Source organism: Gymnoscopelus braueri (assembly GCF_963280865.1).
Source record: "Gymnoscopelus braueri genome assembly, chromosome: 18".
Classification (NCBI taxonomy): Eukaryota; Metazoa; Chordata; class Actinopteri; order Myctophiformes; family Myctophidae; genus Gymnoscopelus; species Gymnoscopelus braueri.
Window position 1 is genome coordinate 36093552 of NC_137618.1, and position 23055 is coordinate 36116606.

The 23055-nt window shown below is 42.6% G+C and overlaps 1 protein-coding gene across 1 annotated transcript; it reads right to left on the reverse strand.

Annotated features, from left to right (window-relative positions):
* Positions 1 to 4017: 4017 nt before the first annotated feature.
* Positions 4018 to 13312, reverse strand: csrnp3 (cysteine-serine-rich nuclear protein 3; the record flags this gene model as incomplete). Its single annotated transcript, XM_080413029.1, has 4 exons — positions 4018 to 5349; positions 6533 to 6829; positions 7811 to 8070; positions 13147 to 13312. 4 exons carry the CDS (start codon positions 13310 to 13312, stop codon positions 4213 to 4215), a joined length of 1860 nt encoding a protein of 619 aa, XP_080269155.1. The 3' UTR covers positions 4018 to 4212.
* Positions 13313 to 23055: the final 9743 nt, after the last annotated feature.

The following is a 23055-nucleotide window of genomic DNA, read 5'->3' on the forward strand; positions in this document are numbered from 1 at the left end:
AGCTAACTCCAAAATGTTCATTTTTCAGGAAATGAAAAAAACTAAACAAAAATGGAGTTATGAGGTTTTGTTCATCATTGATAAGAACAGCTGAATGGACCTCCAAGCTCACAATGAGGTTGGAGGTCAAAAGGGGTGGAGCCTGGAGCCTGGAGTCAGCAAAACCAGCTAACTCCACCCCCCTTTGTTGGAGTTAGCTGGTTTAGCAGAAAGTTTGAGGATCCAATGGAGTTAGCTGTTTTTTTTTTTACCAACACACAGGCGTAAAAGGTGTTCAATAGCACTGATTCATGGAAAAAAAACGCAAAAGCGGAAAAATTGAGTTAGCTGGTTCCTGCCGGGCAGCAACGATATAATAGGAGAGTAGTACTGGGCGATATGACTTCAATATCACATTTATTTCAAAAAATTCCCTCGATTCCGATTAATGAATGATTTAAAAATAAAAAATTTTTTTTGAAAATCATCAAGCTGTGATCTTGCATATCGGCTATTTTCGCTATTTACACGCCATCATTGTACAACTTAGTATAATACAGGGCTTAAGTGGTCAGACTAAACTAGTTTGTCGATTTAAAAAGAATATTAGAATGTCGATTCATTGATGTATAAGAAAATTAATTATATTAAAAAATAATTGGTTCAAATATCGGTTTTAATATATTTTCGGTTAATTGCCCAGCCCTATAGGAGAGTTTTAATTACAGACATGCAAAAGTGTCACTTTTCAGCTACAGTCACCTTTTTGAACCCAAATAGGGCAATTGTGTGACACCTGACCCGAAAGAAAACAACATGTTGTCACCTTTTTCACCTCGGGGCTGTTTGCATGCCTGTAATTAACACAAGGCAGGTTTTATGGCAATCACAGAAATGGCTCTAATATGCGTTTCCCTGAGTGAATCGCAATCAATTTATTTGGCTCTATAAGCATTATTTGATACTAAGATGCATTATCTATCTTATAGTTGATTAAATTGCATCCATTGCTGCTTAAAGCCACATTGTCTCATTTCTCACTGTTATCAGCAGAGGGCACTTTGCACACAAGAAAATCCCCAAGCTGTTGAATAACCTAAACAAGGTTATTCAACAAATTATCAGAGACTGCCTGGATGATGGGTAATTACATTTACATAGTAATTAGTTTTACTGCGTTGGTGATAGATAAAAAAAAGGACACATGATTTCAATTCAGTTTATTTCAAAATCATGTTCAAAAGGAAACAACCCAACATAACGTGAACTTGTCTTTATCTACAGTTATAAACCAAACACATTGAAACATTTATACCATTTTGTGCAAAACGTATGCTGTTTCACAGCACATGAAATATAATTGAAATAAGGAAATCAGGCACATGAAGCTGTACAACTCACAACCAGCATGAAACATAGGACAGTTTTAAGACAGATAAGCAATTTACTCAATACAGACCGTTTCAGTAAACCACAATAAATACACATTTCAATATATCATTCATAATAAATACTGGAAAAAATCAAACACAGAAATACTTAACTGGATGCAATGTCACTGTATGTACCCTTCTCATATGCTTTGGCACACTGATTCTGTATTCTAGGCTATGTTGATGGCACTGATTGCCTGAAAACAGTCTGTACACGTTGTTTGACATGAGAGGAGCGAGCTTACTGGGCATTCACTAGGGCTGCAATTATCCATTACTTTTTGATTAATCGAGTAATCGACTAACGTTTTTTTTGGATATATATATGATTTTCTTAAATATATCAACAAATCGACGTGAATTGATTAGTTCGATTAACTGTTGCATCCTCAGCATTAAGACAGAACTGACAAACACTCCAGTACTGACTGACCATTGTGATTACAGTGGCTGGGCAGGATAATTGCAGGCTTGGAATAGGGGCAGAATGGCAGATATTATTCATGCAGGAGCAAACAGCTCAAGGTAGAGAACTTCAGCCAGGTATATCAGTTGTAAATATATGCAGTCCCTAAATTGCAATTTTGATATCTGAGGCATTGATTATATCACAAGCATTCACTTTCCTCTTTATATCACTCATTTCATAAAGAGGTGTTAAACGGTTATTTACAGATTTTTGGTAGATCATATCATTTGTTTTTATCTGTTTATTTTTCAATGGCTCATTGGACTTGGACATACAGTTATCAATTCCTGATATGAATTGCATTTCAATTTGATTGTCAATCTCGAATGTTTTTCCTCCTTTACATATTATTAGCAAGAACCCTTTTTTGGTTTCTTTGCTTTCCATATTGGTGATACTACAATAACAAGTATAGAGTAGTACAATGTACCACATAGTCTTTAGGATCTGTTTGCATTTGCTTTGAGGATTCTTCTAAGAGAAAAACCATTGAATGGCCTTCAGATTATTGCACTTAACACTTCAGTAACACCAACCAACATCATTACTGGATCTGAAATAAATACAAATCTCAATTAATAAACGCTGAAGTTTTAATAATATTGTGTGGAATGTGTATGTTGTATTTTTGTCCTGTCCTACACAGCACTCAAATAACTGCCATCACCTTTGACTTCATTTATGAAACACTGAAAGACATTTTGTTAGGTTATTCAAATTATATCTACAGTACATAATACTGTACTTCAATGGAGACAGGTTGTTGCATGTTGTTGAAGCCCCATATGTAGTTACTACTAAGAATCATACTGTCCTATTATTCCCATAGTGTAGTAGATGGTGTCAGGGTTCGATTTCCCAAAAATTATAATCATAATACAAATTTTAACAAATATGCCCAAAATATGTATGCCAGGGTTTATGTGGTTAACATTATTTATTTCGTATTAAATGGTTCAATTGTGATTTTATCAAACATAAATACCCCCCCCCCCCCTATTTCACCCAGCAAACCGAACCCTGGATGGTACAGTATAACCTCAAGGATATGATATGCATTTGGAGATTATGTCAAAGTGCTACTTTAGTATATCCCTGTATACACCACCAATGAATACTCTCTCAAGAATAAATACTTTGTTCGTGGTGACACTTCCAAACCACATTATTCTATCTGTTCAAGTATGTATAACTCTTTAAGACCGGGAACGCATCTGTGTGTCATATTTTTAGATTTCGTTGGGATATTCAAAAATAGCAGATATACAAGCTCATAGCGCGGCACCGAGTGCCGCGCTACGAGCTTGTAGATCTGCTATTTTTGAAAAATCATGAAAAGTTGCGCAAATATTTGATTTTTTCCCCCCTTTTTTGGCGGACCTTTGTAACTCAAATGCTTCTGGGGGTCCCTGGAACAATGTTCGCTTTAAAAAATGCATAATCAAAGATTTTGCCACGAATGTTCACGTTTTTTCAAAAATAGCAGATCTACAAGCTCGCTATGAGCTTGTAGATCTGCTATTTTTTAATAGCCAAAGAAATCTAAAAATGACACACAGGTGCGTTCCTGGTCTTAATGGGATAAAATAAAAACAAATGCATGTCATTGGACCCCTCCCCTACACAAAAGTGCAACAGGTTGTGAATTATTTTGAATAGATGTGTGAAACCGCTGTATGCTCTCGACATTGTGTTCCAAAGATACAAATAGCAAGTGCTTTTCAGGTCATAGAAAAGCATGGGTAAGTGTCAAAGTGGAGAAAAGTGTACACTGCGTATGTTGATTAGTTTGTTTTATAAACCAATAATCAGTTTGTCATGAAATGCCACTGAGATCCCCAAAAACAGCATGCTTATCATTATCAAAACATTTACAGTATATTAAGTATACACGTAGTTCAGAACCAATAAATAAACTGTGACGATAAACCTTTTTTTTGCACATTTTGACACATACAGTAGACATAGAAAAGTTCCATCTACAGTACAATATCTGCTGAAAACTAGAACTTTACATCTGAAATTACAAGATACATTGCACAGCGTAATATCTTTTTTACGTTACCACCTTGTGGCTTAAAATACTGTAGTGGAGAAACCTCGAGAGAAAGAGAGAGAGAGAGGGAGTGGGTGAATCCTCAGACATTTCCATCATGAACTCGAGGCTTAATAGTTATTGATGAAAATGTACTGTGGTTCTGTAAATTGCTTTGAAATGTAAGGTCAGGTACTGTAAAAGGCCATGAATATGTTCCCTTAAAATACCACTTGGTCAGGATTTTTCTCAGGTAAAGACACAGAATGAAAGAACACTTAAAAGAGCGCGGCCCTTTAAATGGCCGTGACCTCGGGGCAATGGTCTGATAATGGAAGGGTCTTAGTGCTGTCTGCTAATGAAGGTACTTCAGAAAGCCCATTAACACTGGACTCTTCCTGTGGCTGCTCTGCCACTAAACAGGGGCTATTGCGGTCGTAGGAACCCTGGGAGTTATTGTTAAGGTAGCTCTGAAAGTCTATCTGATTCTGGTTCGGCGCGACGGGCTGCTCCGAAAGCGTGGCTTTGGAGAGGGCTTTCTTCTCTTGCTCAGGCGTGCAGCAGGCTACTGGGGTTGCCGACGTGCCATTGGTCAGAGCGAAATGGGGACTAGCTCTGTATTGTTCCTCGGCTTGTTTTGGGTAGTCCGTGTACTGCTCGGCAGCCGTGTTGAACGGTCCTTGGGGCACGTTGTTGCCATTGGTAGCGCTTACCGTGTCCTGGAATGCTAAGGCGTCTCCGTAGGGTTCACTGGGCCGGCCGGCCGGCCCATTGGCCGAGACGACGCCGGAGCCGTCCAGCTGGTAGTACTCAGCCGGAGAAGAGTTGATTAAATAAGCGTTTCCACTCACGTGGCTTTCGCGTGCCACGGCGGGGGCATCGGGGTAACCCAGCACCGAAGACAGAGGGACCACCTCGGTGTGGGACACGGGCGGAGTCGGCGCTCCGTCCCCAAAGTCCTTCTCTTCGTCGCCGTCGTCCTCCTCGTCGGAGTCGCTGTTCCCTAAGCTCTGCGTGCTCGAGTCGGACTCCCCGCTCCAAACGCTGCTGCTGTCCTCGTCGTCGTCGTCGTCGTCCTCGTTCTCCTCCTCGTCGTCGTCTTCTTCGTCCTCGTCCTCGTCGTCTAACGGCCCCTCCATCTCGTCTGTGGTCTGCAGGTGCACGACGGTGGTCTGCGGCACGGGCTCCGACAGGGAGTATTCCAAGCCGTGCTGGGATTGGACGAGGGGGTTGCCGTTGCCCAGGCTGTTGGTCTCGCTATGGTAACCGTTGGTAGGGGACGCCTGCTGCTGCTCGCGACTCTTCTCCAGCTCCAGTTTCATGATGGTATGCAGGAAGTGGGTCCGTACGCGGATGGGGTTGAACTCTACCCTTCCTGCCGAGTTGCTGCAGCCCTCCTTTGTACAGCCACAGGGAAATGACATGCGGTCCACCTAAAGAGAACACAATACCTGTTGGTTAATCTGCAACACATTCTTTTTTTTTGTGCAAATGCTGCGCTAGTTTGACAAAGAGGTAAAAATAAAGAAATTGTTATTTGGTCAAAGCCTCTAAAAAGAACTATTGGGCGCTGTTGGACACCCAGTGCTAGAAAACATAAAGTTATAAACCTTTCTCAAACTCCTTTAACCCTTAAAGACCTGAGGCGATTCTTAAAAAAACTGTTTTTGAAAAAAAATCAAACATTTTTTTTTTTCAAGATTTTTCAAAAATAGCAGATCTACAAGCTCATAGCGCGGCACTCGGTGCCGCGCTATGAGCTTGTATATCTGCTATTTTTGAATAGCCTAAAGAAATCTAAAAGTGACACAAATGCGTTCCAGGTCTTAATGGGTTAAACAATTTAATAATAAAGTTTTGTTGAATAGATTGCATAAGAAAGAGGCTGCAGCATGTATGGGGTTAAATCATACCTGTTCCGTGTAAAGCATCCGTTTCTGTCGCTTTATTAATAGGGATGCATGATATGGACACAAATTCATGTTGATATTTATGCCAGATATCTTGTAGTCAAAACGATATACGATATGACCATGAGTTCAAATTTGTGCTTTTATATTTTAAGTGTAGCAACAGTGAAAACAAAGCATTCTTCAAAAATTCGCATATTACAAGTCAATATCAGTCTTATTTTGAATTACTACTGGGTTCACACTTGTTATTTGATATTCTAAAAGGGCAACAGTGAAAACTAAGCATTCTTCAAAAAGTAGCATATTGCAGTCAACTTCGCTAAAATTTTTTGCATGAGCTATATGAGACAAGAGGGCATGCTCGTCTCATGCACAAGTCCACCAGCCCCTTGTCAGAGTTGAACTGTCTTTACCTTTTTCTGCGCAGCACACAGAGAAACAGGGGGGATTTTGAGCCACTTTGACGCTGGCTCAAACAAAGGGATGTTTGTTATTGGCTGGCTTTAGCTGTAGCCTACAGCAGGAGTAAATTGATATTGTCCATATTTTTGCCTTTTGGGATATTAATATTCCGTGTGTTCCCATCTAGACAGTGATACGATGACGATATATATCGTCCAGCTCTAATTAACGATACTTTCCTAGGCTTTGAGAGGGAAGAGCAGAACACCAAAGGCAGTATATGACTGAGGTGGGGATTTACCTGGCACTTGATTCCTGCTACGCTGCAAGCACAGGTCTCTGGGTCGCAGAAGACTCGACAGTCACAGCCACAGTCCTCCCTGGACATCCGGATGGCCCTCAGCTCGTGTTTCTCCTCCACGTCGATCTTCTTCACCCCCGAGGTGCGCAGCAGCGCTCGCCGTTTCTTCGTGGTGAGGGGCTGTAGGAAGAAATACTCGTCCACCTCGGTGTTGTCCAGGTCAATGTCGTCGTCGGAAATGTCCTCCGCTGTGAGCGTGTTGGCCTCCTCGGACTCCACTGTACCGTTCTTAGTCAGCTGGGAAAACAAGGAGAGATCACATTCAGGCTAGTTTGAAAAGTAAGCCGATTCTTTGGCGACAAAGTGTCATGCGACGTGTCTCTCGACAGGTATAACGCATTTTCAACTAAAACAGTTTTTTTTCCAGACATTATTTTACATTATTTCTGTGGAGAGACGCCAGGCGACACTTTGTCACAGACGCATACTGTAGGTAGCAAGCAGACCGTGGAGCCCAGTGACAAACCGCTGCTTGGAACAACATTCTTAACCCATTAAGACCCGGAACGCATGGGTGTGTGTGTCATTTTTAGATTTCTTTGGCTATTCAAAAATAGCAGATCTACAAGCTCATAGCGCGGCGCCGAGTGCCGCGCTATGAGCTTTTATATCTGCTATTTTTTTTAAAACGTTAAAAAAAATTGCAAATCTTTGAATATAACACATTTTAACTCAAATTCTTGCTTCTGGGGGTCCCTGGAACAAAATATTTTGAGATAGGGGGGTCCACGGACAAATACATCATTTTGGGGGTCCTTGACATGAAATGTTTTTGAGAACCACTGATATATAGCAACTTAAGTAAAAAAAAAAAAAGAACTGTTAGGATTTAGAAGACATTTGTAGAATCCCCAGAAGCAAAGATTTGAGTTAAAAATGTTGGCTTTGAAAAATATATTCAAAGATTTGAAAAAAAAAGCAGATCTACAAGCTCATAGTGCGGCACTCGGTGCCGCGCTATGAGCTTGTAGATCTGCTATTTTTCAATAGCCAAAGAAACCAAAAAATGACACACAGATGCGTTCACCGTCTTAATGGGTTAACAAATCCATTCAAAATGCTTTCTTGATACTGATTTCTATTTAATAGCAACCTTGGTGGAACTATGAATGCCTCCCCTTCGGGCTATTCAATTAAGCGCGGCATGCATGGTGACAGTGAAGTGATATTTGCAAACCGACGGTGTGACCTCGATTGTGTGGAAAGCAGACTCTATACCTTGAGCTTAATGGAGTTGAGTTTCTCCTCCTTCAGGTGGTCTCTCAGCATGTCCCTGTGGAGTCTCTCCTGTTCCAGGGCGAACTCGCCCAGGGAGTACTGCCTGACCCAGCTGTGTCTGTTGGACATGCCGAGCGTGCTGCCGCCCTGGCTGGGCACGCTGGTGAAGCCCTGCCGCCGGCCGAAGTAGTACACCGTCACGTTCTCAAAGTGCACCCGCCTGGTCCGCAGGCGCTTCTCCCTCTTCAATATGGAGTCGGCTATCATGGGAAAAAATGGACATGGGAGTTGTTAGAAAAAAATATAATCTTGACCCCATTAAGACCTGGAACGCATCTGTGTCACTTTTTGATTTGAGCAAAAAAAATAAAGCATTATTTTACACTTTGGCTATTCAAAAATAGCAGATATACAAGCTCGTAGCTTGTAGATCTGCTATTTTAGAAAAATCGTGAAAATGTGTGCAAATCTTTGAATATATATTGTTTTAAAGCGAACATTTTTAACTCAAATCTTTGCTTCTGGGGGTCCCTGGAACAAAATATTTTGAGATGGGAGTCGGTGGCCAAATACATATCATTTTGGGGGTCTTTCCTTGACATGAAAAAGTTTGAGCACCACTGATATATAAACATACGTTTTTCAGAAAACTAGAAGAAGAATCGGCTTCAGGTCTTAATGGGTTAAAAGGGAAATAAATATGCATAGTCAGACAATCAGAGATCTCTGCCTGTCTGGGGAAATCTAAATTCAATGTATGGTTCAGTAATGCTGTTATTTAAAAAAAAATCTAAATCGAATTGTTTCTGCCCAGTTTTATCCCATTCATTGAATTTAGGCGTGACATATTATTCTTAGAGACACATATACGGGTATGAGGGGAGGGGGGCATCAAAATATAGTTTTACAAGCTCCCAAGCCACAAAAAGGAGCCAAATCCACATAAAAAAGCACTTTTGTTTGCACCTCCAACACTGCAGCTGCAGCTAATTCATTTAATAATAAGTGTGTTAGATTTAGGTGTGCCACTGTGCAGGTATTTCAAATTCTACATAAGGCTATGGTGATGGTCACACAGGGGGGTGGCAAATGCCTGCCGAGGCGAAGTCCAATTTACCAAAGTGAATTTAGACATTTACATGATATCAACAAACTCACAACACAGTTTCACAGCTTCCCTTTAAAAATTGGTAAAAGGCTGCATCAGTCAAAGTTAAATTAAAACGTATGCTCTTGGTTGAATACAGTGTGCGAAGAAACTAACTTTGTTGATACAAAACCTATGAGCTGCAGGATAGTGACGTGACAATGTTTTTCATACGGCCTGAATTTATATAATCAAATGTTTAAATGTTAAATGTTTAGAATATTCTTTAGTTGTACAATGCCTTTGTACCTCCACGTGAAGCTTATCAAAAACATCAAAGGAATGTTTAATTTGTTGAATAAAAGGGATAGATATTTGTTGGAACAGCAATGCCTGAAACATGAGTCTAGTTGTTGCTCGTCAGCCTTTTAGCACGCTTCAGGATATCCTTAACTCAACCCAGCTTCGTAGGGAAGGATTTCATCATGTCTCTTTGCTGCCACTTGGCATGCAAGCCCTCCTCGGAGTGGCTTTTTAAGGACAGTTCTTCAAGAGGGAGGGGCAAGGAGGAGGGCAACGGTGGAGCATAAATAATCCCCTGCCTGGCCCAGAGATGCCGAGTCCTGGTTCACAGACGCAGTGCTCTCAGCATTCACCCCGTATCAGACAGACAGGACAAATAGAAACCATCTGCTTCCAACAGCTCCCCACCCCATGCAAGAGGGACAGTTAATTTACCCTTTTCCATTTGTACACACACTCAGCGTTACAATTGGGCATTCGTACATTTGCACACAGAGTTACATTATATCAGCTTTGTTATACAGAACAGCTTCTGGCTGCAGGTACCAAACAGTAATGCATTGCTGAATTATACTATTAAATTCTATTTCATTCACTCAGCTTCTTTTAAGGAAAATGTACTACCTTTACTTATCACATCTGCAGTAATCTTAAAAGTCTCTCTCTCTCTCTCTCTCTCTCTCTCTCTCTCTCTCACACACACAGTCAATCTCTACATTTGACACCTCTCTGTGGAGCTCAAGTTTAATAGCCAATCTACAAGCTTGCATAGTGACACGTTGTGAGCTTGTAGATGTGCTGTTTTCAAAAACATCTTTGAAATCGTTTGTTTTTTCCAGCTATAACGACATGCCCAAAGATTGTGACGGCAGGGTTAAAGTGGTTAAGCTGACCTCCAGCCCCCAGCTACTAGCAGCTGCAGCTGACACAGAGGCCACACTCAGCTCCCTTAGGGACACAACACCCTGCTTATGTCCCCAAGCCCCCCTGCCTCTCTGCAGAAAGGAGCCCAGTCACCCTGCTGCCTGTCACTTAGAGAAACAAAAGACACAACATCATCTACACACCTATATATGTTGAGGGCAGATTGAATTTAAAAGTAACTAATGATCTGGAATTATTAACAACAACAACCTTTTCTTGTATAGTTTCCCCATTTCAGGTTAAAAGGCAGTTCACACCAAGCACCACAATAACAATAGCTACACTGTATAAAGATATAGTTAATAAAATGTTCTAACTCAAATGGCACAGTCCACACCACAACTGTAAGATAGACAATGGTGAACGAAATACGTAGTTATGATTATAGTTATAGTGCTTGGTGTGACTGTGAATGGACCTTAATACGTAGTTATGATTATAGTTATACCATTTCACTGTATGTATCTAATTAGTATGCTTTACTTATGTTTCAGCAATAAAAAAGACATCCCGAAGACTTGCCAAAAAAAAACAGCTTAATTAAAATGTGTCGTCTTTAGGAAACAATAAATTGAATCATGTGTATCTCAGTATCCACATAGGAATAGCGTGGCTCCAATGTGGATCTCGGTTTTCGTGTAGCCAGCCTGTGACATCAGTGACATATCTATGACAAATTACAAAATATTTGGGCAAGGTATCAATCTGATCAGAGCCCCCATTGGCTTCTACTACACAATTAAAGTTAAATATTAAAATAATTATAAATCACATGGCAGACACACAGACTGACTTATAGATGGCTAGACTCCTATACAAACCCTGAACAGCAATAAACAAGGGGAGCTGAGAACCAGTGTTGCGGACTTTATTATTTTTCTAGCCTCCCATAGAGCCTGTAAACTGTAAAATAACTTTTTTTATAGGACAATCTATAACAGGTCGCTATCATATTAGGCCAGTAGATTACAGTAGATGCCTGAATGAGCAGCAGGGTGCAGATATACACCGTACGTAGCTGACTGAGGTCTTTCTTAGCCCATTCGATCCGGGAACTCATCTCATGTCATCTTAAGATTTCTTTGGCTATCCAAAAATAGCAGATCTACAAGCGCATAATCTGCTATTTTTTGAAAATCGTGAAAATGTGTGCAAGTCTTTGAATATATATATTTTTTAAAGCGAACATTTGTAAAATGTTTTTGTTCCAGGGACCTCCAGGAGCAAAGATTTGAGTTACAAATGTTCGCTTAAAAAAGCTTCCAAAAGCTTCCAAAAGCTCACGAGCTTGTATATCTGCTATTTTCGAATAGCCAAGGTATGAAATAATGGTTATAGCTCAAATCTAAAATGACAACAGACGCGTTCCCGGACTGGATGGGTTAGAGCATATAGTTCTGTGGTACATCATGACCCAGTGGTGTGTTGCACACACACAGCCAGAGACTGCATCAGCTCATTCATCTGGCTGAGCCTGTCTGCTGACGCGCTTCCTAATGAGAGAGTCTGCCTGTGCATTCTTCCTCTTTATTACAGCACCGGCTTCTCTCTGCACCAGCTCTCTCCTCTCCTCTCCTCTCCTCTCCTCTCCTCTCCTCTCCTCTCCTCTCCTCTCCTCTCCTCTCCTCTCCTCTCCTCCTCCCCTCCCTTCTCCCCTCCCCTCCCCTCCCCTCCCCTCCTCTCCTCTCCTCTCCCCTCCCCTCCCCTCCCCTCCCCTCCCCTCTCCTCTCCTCTCCTCTCCTCTCCTCCTCCCCTCCCCTCCCCTCCTCTCCCCTCCCCTCCCCTCCCCTCCCCTCCCCTCCCCTCCCCTCTCCTCCCCTCTCCTCTCCTCTCCTCTCCTCTCCTCTCCTCTCCTCTCCTCTCCTCTCCTCTCCTCTCCTCTCCTCTCCTCTCCTCTCCTCTCCTCTCCTCTCCTCTCCTCTGCACTCTGTACCCGCACAGCAGCATTGAAATAACAATCACCATCTAAGAATGAGTCGATTTTCTTTCCCTCACTTATTTACCTGATTTTTGATTATTATTGTGAACTACGCTGCCCTACAAATCCATAGTGCCGTAACTAAATTTTTTTTGAGACATTTACTTATTTATTTCTCTAACAGGTCAATTCAGCCTTCATGAGTTTGGGGGATAAACAATTACCTCATAAACAGATACAATTAGTGCAATATCACATACAGTATACCAATACCTATCTGGCTGGCCAGCTGAAACACATTTTGTACAAGCACGCACTGCAGCGTTGAAATAATATAAATGAATACAATAAAACATGTTTTAACTGTGAGCTACGGATTAGGTTGATTGTTCATGTGTGTCCACTGTTCCACTCTCAGAGTTAAACTAGCACTCAGGATTTTATGGCGTATATTGCACATGACTGTATTGTGCCTGCCTTGCATGACAATAATTGTTTAAGCCTGGCTTTCTCTGAGATGACAATTGGCTGTTAAAACCTTTTGGTTATAACTGTGTTATGCCAGCTGTGTGTCTCTGTCTGTGTCTGTGTGTGTGTGTGTGTGTGTGTGTGTGTGTGTGTGTGTGTGTGTGTGTGTGTGTGTGTGTGTGTGTGTGTGTGTGCGTGCGTGCGTTGGGGTGGGACGATATATCGATATCGCGATATATACGTGATACTTCCTCCCGCTCGATCGATATACTGCCGAAAAAAATCGATAAAAAAAATAATAACGATATTATCGATATATATATATATTTTTTTTGTGAAACTATTTTTTTCTGACTGTATTTGTGTGATGATGATTTTGAACTGTTTGGTGCTATTTTATGTGTTTATGAATTGAATACAAGGACTATCGTGATATATCGTTGGTGAAACGTCATGCAATATATCGTGATATCGCAATATATCGAATATCGTGATATTATTGTTATCGAGGGCCTAATATCGCCACAGATATCGTATCGTGAGATACCCATATCGTCCCACCCCTAGCGTGCGTGTGCATGCATATGTGTGTGTGTGCGTCTGTGTGTGTTTTGTCGGGGAGGCAGACACACTCACGCATGAAGGGGCCCGAGGCAGAGGGGTTGACACTGTCACTGCTGTCCCCGCTCTCGCTGCAGGAGACCTCATCATCAGACTCCCGCAAGGAGGAGCACGGGGAGGAGGAGGCTTCCACCTCCTCGAACTTCCTCTTCAGTATTCCGCTCATCATCGCCCTCCGCATCTGCACCTGGAACAGACAGACGGCAGAAGGGCCACACATTATCTAATAGCCAACTTTAGGACCCCTCCACAATCCTTAACACACTCAATTAGCCATGAGAGTGAGACCCAGACCCCAACACACCTCCCACAGCCCATCAACCTTCATACACACATGTATGCATGCAGGCACACTTGCAGACACGCGCTCGCACACACACACACACACACACACACACACACACACACACACACACATACACTCCCATGCCGCCATCCCAGATCCCAGGATGTCCCCTGGGCGATTGATCACCTTGGCACAAAGGAGCCGAGATGGAAGGAGAAAAGCTGCTAATTGCGTACTACGTCTGCCTCACAGGAAGTTCATTCTCCTTGTCTTTGATTGAGTGACTGCAGAGAAAAAAAAGAGACTCTTGACAACTGACGACTGTCTCGCTCTGCTACCGGCCACAGTGTGGCCTTCATGAAGACAAAAGGTAAATGACAGCCGACTGTTTGGCAAAACACTTAAGAATCTGTTAATTGCGAATGGCAGAATGCCTGAAATTGAAAACGAAAGTATATGATGAATGCCCAGAGCAGCTTGATATCAGCCTAGTAGCAAATAAACAGAGGAATTATGTGACACACTTAATTGCTGTTTCACCTAGAAAACACAATGCATAAAAAAAAACGGATTGAACATATCCTATAGGCTTCGAAATTAATTAACTAGCATCTTAGGGGAAATTAAAAAAAGCCCATGTGTAGCTTATTCAAGGCATTGCAAAGAATTCAAACATGCATTTTGTTTGCGTGTGTGTGTGTGTGTGTGTGTGGGGGGAGGGGGGGGGACTTGAATATGTGCACATACAGTATATAATGTACGTGTACACACAGTGGTGGAAAGTAACTAAGTACATTTACTTAAGTACTGTACTTAAGTACAATTTTGAGGTATTTGTACTTTACTTGAGTATTTCCAATTTCGAATACTTTTACTTCTACTCCACTACATCTCAGAGGCAAATATTGTACTTTTACTCCACTACATTTACTTGAGAACTTTAGTTACTAGTTACTTTTCAGATATAAACTATGATATAATGAAACATACAGTAACCACTTTAGCCCTACTTTATACATACTGTAGGCTATTTGAAAATAGCCGATCTACAAGCTCACAACGCGTCGCATCGCGACGCGTTGCGAGCTTGTAGATCTGCTATTTTCAAATATTTAACACATTGAATGCCAAAAACGGTCCGGACCGTTTTTGAGGGTCCAAACGAGAAGTGCCGAAAACGGTCCGGACCGTTTTTGACCCAATTCTATTTTTATACATGTGGGCCACGTGGGGCGCTAAAACGAAACTTTGACATCACCCAATGAGTTTCTGAGAAGAAGAGGCTGGATCTGGCTCCATGTCAAAAATCCTTCCGGTCGGCGTTTTCAATGTTATCTCCTTGATTAAAAGCTTAATATCTCCATTTCTTTTTAATGTGGTGGAAACGAGCCGTTTTCGATCGGCGATCACGCTGCAATGGAGGGTCGCGTTGGAAATATTATTGTTCCAGGCGTTAGTCGGGACCCTCCGCCGTCTCGCACGCACGCTTTGTTTACATGCACTTCCTCGTCGGGGCTTCTCACAGCACGAAACTTATAACGCAAGTGGATGGAAGAAATGCAGGCACTCAACGTATAATATTTTAATAAACCTCTGGCACCCAATGTGTTAAGTACATTTTGATGCCAATATTTTTGTACTTTTATTCAAGTACATTTTGAATTCTGGACTTTGACTTGTAACAGAGTATTTTTATATTGCAGTATTGGTACTTTTACTTAAGTAAAGAATTTGAGTACTTTTTCCACCACTGTTTACACATACTGTATGTTATCATATTGAAATGCGTGAAATATATGTGACAACCGCTTGAATCGTGAAACAAAATGATCAGTGAATAAAATCACACCATTCAGTGCCAGAGGGAGAATAGAAGAAGCAGCTGTGGAGGAAAATGGATGCAAGGCATCCTCTACAGGTCTTTAAGAAGCTATTGTTAACATGAGAGGGTTAGTTACTATCTAATCTCTCAAGAACAGATTCAGAGCTACGCTACTGAATCTGTCGAGAGCCCCGTTCAGAACGCGTGCGCGTTAGCTTACAAGTGGGCGTGCCTTCAGATCAGGAAGCAGGCCGCGCTTTACCCAATCAAATGTAGTGGGCGGGATTTACTGTCTTGTGCGCTCCCTTCCCACTGAAAACAAACCGAAACTCATTTAACAATAGCGTCCTCGGAGCAGACAAAACCACGGGAAGATATTCACATTTTAACTTGCTCTTTCATCATAGAAACAAGTGGGCTTATAACCAAAACGTTCCATGTTCTCTGGGAGAAGTGGTGTTAGTGTTCCGTGTAGAAATATTGTTAGTGGGAATGAAAACATAAGCGCACCACCGGAAGTGGAGCGCTGAGGGCAGACCAAAAACCCCGGTTTCCTTGCGCACGGGTGCTCCATTCAGCTCGGCCCAGAGCCAAGTGAAAGAGTGAAAAACAGCAGAGGGCGCTGTTTTTCCTTTTTATTTGGCGATGGGTTCCCAGATTGGTTACTATCAGAGCATAGGCCTACCTTCTTTTTTTGGGGGGGGTCGGGGTCTATATTACGAGAGGCTATACTATAGCTTTGCTATTACACAGGTTAGATATCTTTTACAGATATGGTCAATAATGAAGTCAAGTGTTATAAAACAGTGGTCCGGGGACCACCAGTGGTCCTTGGGGGGGGGGGTACCAGGGGGTTCCCAGCGAAATTAGTTAGCATAGCGTCAAAATCATTTTAACCACTGAGCTTTGGCTATTCAAAAATAGCAGATATACAAGCTCATAGCGCGGCACCGAGTGCCGCGCTATGAGCTTGTAGATCTGCTATTTTTGAAAAATCTTGAAAATGTGTGCATAGCTTTGAATATATAATTATTATTATTTAACTCAAATCTTTGCTTCTGGGGGTCCCAGGCACAAAACATTTTCAGATGGGGGTCCGCGGCCAAATGTATATCAATTTAGGGGTCCCTGGCATGAAAAAGGTTGAAAACCAAAGACCTAATAGACACAAACGATCAGAGGGTTGTTACCTATTGATCCCTGTGAGAGAGGCTGCTGTAATAATATCATTCAGTGCTAAAATATTATATGACTGTATATTAGGTGCACACATACAATAGTATGAACACTTGTGGCTCTGCACTTTGTTGGTCGTGGTACAGAAGAAGTGTTACTGATCACTTCAAAGTCAACCGAGAGTGGTCATTAAGTCCTCCTGACTGATGGTGCAATTACACGTATAAACAAGAACAAGCTCATCAGTCAGCTCCACTAATACTAATCACCATTATACTGGAACTGACTTGAATGAGTGGTGAATTGTAACTGTCAAACAATGTATTACTTTGATTGCTGCATCTCCCCCCCCCCCCACTGAATAATATCCTGCAATTATTCCTTGCAGTCCGCAATAGTTTGTAATATGGCAGCAATTATTTTGATGTTAATCACCCCCCCAGTGTTAGGCGTCAATGAACACATGCAGTGTAAACGTTTTGCTGAAATGTGTTTAGTTAACGTTTATTACGTCCATTACTTAGTGTTCTTTTTTTGTGTGACAGCGGCAGTTGGAACCTCACGTCACATTCTGAAATAAACCCATAACCATAACACTGCCACTGGAGCAGAGCAAGGAGTGCTGGCAGCCTCCCGCACACACACACACACACACGCACACGCACACACACACACACACACGCACACACACGCACACACACACACACACACACACACACGCACACACGCACACGCACACACACACACACACACACACACACACACACACACACACACACACACACACGCACACACACTCTCCCTTTTCTCTCGGAAGCCGAAATCAGGAAAGACTGCGTACAGTTTCAACCAGTCCCAGCTCTGTCTGTCTATCTGCCAGAGCAGCTTGTGGGCGAGTGCCATTCAGAGGGAGCCATGCTGTTTCATCTAGAGCGGGGCTCTGCTATCAACTCATTACAGATGCAAATGCTTGCCTGAGAGACCGAGGCGGTGCTGTGGAGCTCAAGGGAGGACTGGTGCTGCCTGCCAGCCAGAGGGTCATTGTTCCCAGGAGGCTGTGCTTGTTCAGTGCTGTGACATGGCACTGTGACTGCTTTGGAGAAGCTCCCAGTGTCATCCTCCTCCAGTGACAGTAAAGCTCTTACCTAGAACTGAGGAATGTGGGAAGACAGCGGAGGAGAGAGAGGTCTCCGTCAGGACAAACCCATTGTGATGGCTTTCCCTTCCAAAGGAATACGTAACCTCTTCTGACCTTAAGCTCTCTGTCTGGCTGGGCAACGTTCTCGTTCCGCCAATGCCAATACGTGGGCTGACTGACAGGGAACAGACGATGTGCCAAATATAGATTATGAATAATGATGATGACGAGGCATAGCAACATTGAACATTGAACATTTCACTGATATGTTACATATATTCAGGAAATATATAGGACATTTAATTGAAACCCCAAATGTTCTCCAATACCGTTATTGCTCAAAAACTTTTATTTTTCTTTCCCATAAGCTACTTAATTTCCGAGCATGGATGGCAATTTCCACATGGAAATTACCTGTCCAATTGTAGTCTATTTCCCTGCAAGGATCCTAATTGAATAACATTGTTGCAAACCCATGGATATACTTAGACCTCAGCAGTTGCTGCACTAGGCTTCGATATCCAGAAGCGGTTTCCATGGCGATTCTAAAGCATCTCAACTAGTGATTTCCCATCTGACAGTGAATCCTACCGTAGTGTTCCATAATTGTTTATAAAGACCCTACATACTATCACCAACATTAGGGTGAATGAATTAAGCCAGCATACAGATGATGAACAAAGTATATCTTTATACATTATCTTTGTGTACATTAATGGCATACTGTACAACACATTCACTTAAGTTGTAAGCTTTTTGTGTAGCTCCTATCTGAGGAATTTCAATAAAACGCAGAAACTAATTTGAAAAGTTAACATCTCCCTGACACTGAATGGGCATGACATCATGTGCAACGGCACTGTGGGTAATGTAGGCCGAGTCTCTATCCTCAGGGCTTTAATGGGAACCAGAGATCAGAGATTGTTCCTCCTCTCCACCATACAGCTCGTTCTTTGTCTTCTTCAACGTCGCCTTTACCACTAATCATGGCTGGGCAGCAGCCACCACCACGGTTGCGAGAGAGAGAGAGAAAATCCTGGGCAAAAATAATGCAGCAAAAGCCTGCTTAGGAAAGCCCCTCCCTGTGTTGGCTTCACTGAGCACACACACACACACATGCACTGGGGAAACCAACTCCAGTCCCTTAATCAACAGCATTCACACACAGCAGCACTCCAGACAGTACACTTGCGTTCAAAATCCTCCTTTTTTTCCTCCTCATTCATTCACTTGGCTCTCCACAATCACAATGAACCCACTGACACAACACAAGCTTCATGCTGCAGACCTGTAATAGACAAACCACCACAACAACAAAAAAATACTGATCGAAGTGATGCCAACGAGGCCATGGCATCTATACAGCGAGTCATGACACATCATGACACCTTACAATGAATCCATTACGCCTCTCTGTGTGTCAGCCCAGTACAACTGACCTGTGTGTGTGTGTGTCCACTGGCAGAGACCGCGACTCCTTTCACCTCTCCTCACAAACAGCCCCGGCAAATAACACTCAAATGTCACTACTCAAAAAAATGAAATAAAAGATGAAACATGATGAATAAATTGCTTTAGTCCACTGACTTGCTGCGACCCCCCTGTGCATCAGGGGGCATACAATGAAAACGGGTGCAGGAGTGTGGGAGAGACTTTCAAAATGTTCCTGCTGCTCAGACTCCACTGCCGGTACCATATGATTTATTGTTGCATGGCGATGGAGCCTCTCTCTCTCTCTCTCTCTCTCTCTCTCTCTCTCTCTCTCTCTCTCTCTCTCTCTCTCTCTCTCTCTCTCTCTCTCTCTCTGGCCACACAAAGGCTCATTAGCTGTAGCCAGCTGAAAGGCAGGAGCCTGACTGGAGCGGGAGTGGAGTGGAGCAGAGGCAGCCTGTGAGATCACATGGGTGGGATGTCTGAGAGAGAGGGAGAGAGAGAGAGAGAGAGAGAGAGAGAGAGAGAGAGAGAGAGAGAGAGAGAGAGAGAGAGAGGAGAGAGAGAGGGAGGGAGGGAGAGGGAGAGAGTTCAGGCGTGCCTCTGCTCCTGCTGTCTGCAGATATTTTTACCAGCATGAGCAAGGGAGGGGGGAGGCAGGAGGAGGGAGAGGTGTGTGTGTGTGTGTGTGTGTGTGTGTGTGTGTGGTGTGTGTGTGTGTCTGTGTGTGTGTGTGTGTGTGTGTGTGTGTGTGTGTGTCTGTGTGTGTGTGTGTGTGTGTGTGTGTGTGTGTGTGTGTGTGTGCGTGTGTGCGTGTGCTAGTGTGTGGGAGGGGGGGGCGAGGGGGGGTCAGAAAGGGAAAGTGAGGGAGCATGAGAACAGTGGAGAAATAGATAGAGGGCGTATATGAGGGATGGGGGAAGGGGGGTGTATGAGAGAGAGAGATGCAGAGAGAGGAATGGATTCAGAAGGGAATAGTAAGGGGGGAGGGGGAGGATGAGAAAGAGGTGGGGGGACTCGGGGAGAGAGAGAGAGAGAGAGAGAGAGAGAGAGAGAGAGAGAGAGAGAGAGAGAGAGAGAGTGAGAGAGAGAATGAGGAAGTAGAAAGGGTAGAGAGGGGCAAGGGGAAGGAGAGAGAGACAGAGACAGAGAGAGGGAGAGAGAGGGAGAGAGAGAGAGAGAGAGAGAGAGAGAGAGACAGAGAGAGAGAGGAGAGAGAGAGGAGAGAGAGAGAGAGAGAGAGAGAAGAGAGAGAGAGAGAGAGAGAGAGAGAGAGATCTGATGCCAAGCACAACACAATAAGCCAGGAATATTAATAGGCAGAGGGCATAAAACTGCAGGAGAAACAGTAAGATGACTTATATACCGTCTGGGAGCGGAAACTCCAGGAACTGTCAGATGCAGCGAGAGAATATTATACATTGTTTGTATTCGAGAAATGTGGGCAAAATTGGCAATGATTCATTGCCAGCTGCAGTGTGGCTTTGCAGAGAAATAAGGGGGGGATTACCCAGAACATATTGCATATGTCTGTCAACGGGGCATGCAAATAAATACTGATATCGTTTTTTATCAGCACATGTACGTATATATATATATACATCATCTCAGTGGAAGCCAGTGTTAATCGGTCATAGATATCACGGTAACATTTGTCAGCTAGTGGTCCCAACACTTCCTGTGCCAGGAAGGTCTGCTAAGAGTTAGCGAGGCCACAGCCCCGTGGACTCAAAGAGCTATGATATCATTGTTGCGGCTCAAATGGACAATAAATCAACATAAAGATCCTGAACTTCCTTTGTGTAGGTCAGCGTAAAACCTGGAGGCTTTTCCACCGCCAGCAGCACTCAGTAGTACATAAGTAAGTATTGCAGAGCCATGAGGCCCCATAGGTCAGGAGCCTACACAGCTCCTGTTACTGTGTAGAGAGAGGTGGCTTGATTGTACAAGTACACCCCCTGGACATGACGCTAGTATGACGCGGGGACTTACCCCCCCCCCAATCCAACCCTTGATGCTGAATGCCAAGCAGGGAGGCATTGGGTCCCCAGCCGAGGATTGAACAACCCAATCTCAGGACAGACATAACCGCAAGGCCACTGACATTTTAAAAAGTATGTACAATGTGAGTGCAAAAAAATGTATGGTTACTGTATGCAAGTGGGGTTAAGAATATAAAAGTATAAAAATCAAAGCAACATGCAAAATCTTAATACAATACAATATGCCTTAGGATTGGTTCGGGGATTTTATTATCAAATGCACTTCCAATACTGCTGTGGCAGTGCAGGCAGGCAGTGACATTCTTGTTCTTGGAGCCTCCTCAACAGTGTGGCAACAATAAAAAATATAATACAAGAAAATGCAATAAAAGGGTCAAACTGAAGAAGATGAACGATTGCTGATACAAAAACCAAAACACTGAAGATCTAGAGAATGCACAAGTGAATGCTTTGCGCACAGCAAGGGCTGTAAATATAAGTTAGAGCAGTGTAGTATACACACGGCGTAAATACATAAATATACATTTTATGGCTGCTTTCGAGCAAAAACTGCAAAATAATATCCACAACGTCAAAGCTGTCAGCTTCCCACACATGCTGAGAGAGTGTCCTGTCGCCAATAGTTGAAAAATAACTAACAAAACAAGTGAGGAGAGAGCTTGCTCGAGTTTCCTCAATAACATTTTGACTTAACCCATTAAGACCTGGACTGGATCTGTGTCACTTTTTGATTTGAGCTAAAAAAATAAGCATTATTTTACACTTTGGCTATTCAAAAATAGCAGATATACAAGCTCATAGTGCCGCGCTACGAGCTTGTAGATCTGCTATTTTTGAAAAATCGTGAAAATGTGTGCAATTCTTTGAACATATATTATTTTAAAGCGAACATTTTTTAACTTAAATCTTTGCTTCTGGGGGTCCCTGGAACAAATTATTTTGAGATGGGGGTCCGCGGCCGAATTCATATAGTTTTGGGGGTCCAAAATTTAGGAGACTTTTTTTGCATTGTTAACGTTAGTCCCTGTCTGCGAATGTGTCCACCGGAGGGTGCTGGAGCGGCTCAACTATGCACACCACCTTGTTCCTGGTAGGAAATGGGAAATTATGAGTTCCCTAGCCAAGACCATCCTCACCTAAAGAGTCAGTGAAACACAAAAGCTTGGCTAAATCAGGTTTGTGCATGGTAGTATAATAACCCATGACTTACGCTACGCAGCCCTGGCTTGGCAAGCCCAGCCTGGCGAAGATATGTGATCTGCAAAGCACCGCTTTCTAGTTCTTTTTGCGGCCACCACATAGTAACAGTAAACCTTTTTTACTTTAATTTGTTAACCATCAAACATGGCTTGCTTTCCAGCCTAGCATAAATTATGAACCAAGGTCTAATATAAAAGTGTCTGGCAGCTAGAAACCTAAAATTGGGCAATGTATTGTATGTGAATGTAATGTTGTCTGGGATTATATTTTTTGGTATTTGCTGAAAGATATTCCGTTTTTGGATTGGATTGGCTTTACTGATACAAATGCATACACATAGGCCTACAGCAAACATGTAATTTGTACCTACATATAAAACACAATAAAGCTCGAGAGCTTATTTCCATTGTGAGCATAAGTGTGTGTAAACTGAGTGCCATGACGTGTTGTGTCAATTACATTGACTAAATACATTTATTTATAGACTACACCATGTTGTCAGGATACTGAATGTATTTCTGTGTTATTATTTTGAAGTGTTTATGTACCTTATTTTGAAGTAACGGTTTTGTGTTTCCTGCCATGTAGTTGTTGCCTGACTTGTCTCTCCTGCCTGTGATTAATGTTTATTTGTGTCACCGGTGTCATGTTTGCCCCAGCCAATCCGTGTGTTTATTTTCTTCAGTTCACCTGTGTATAGTTAGTTAGTTTCCAAGTGTATTTATACCTGTTATGTTGTTGTAATGGTGACTATTTGTTGGGTTGTCTGTTTTCTGTAACCTGGGTTTGTTGGCTGTTGCTTGTTCTGCTAATCTATGTGTGTGAGTACTAGACAAATAAACTGAGTCTTCCATGTCAAGGTTTTGCC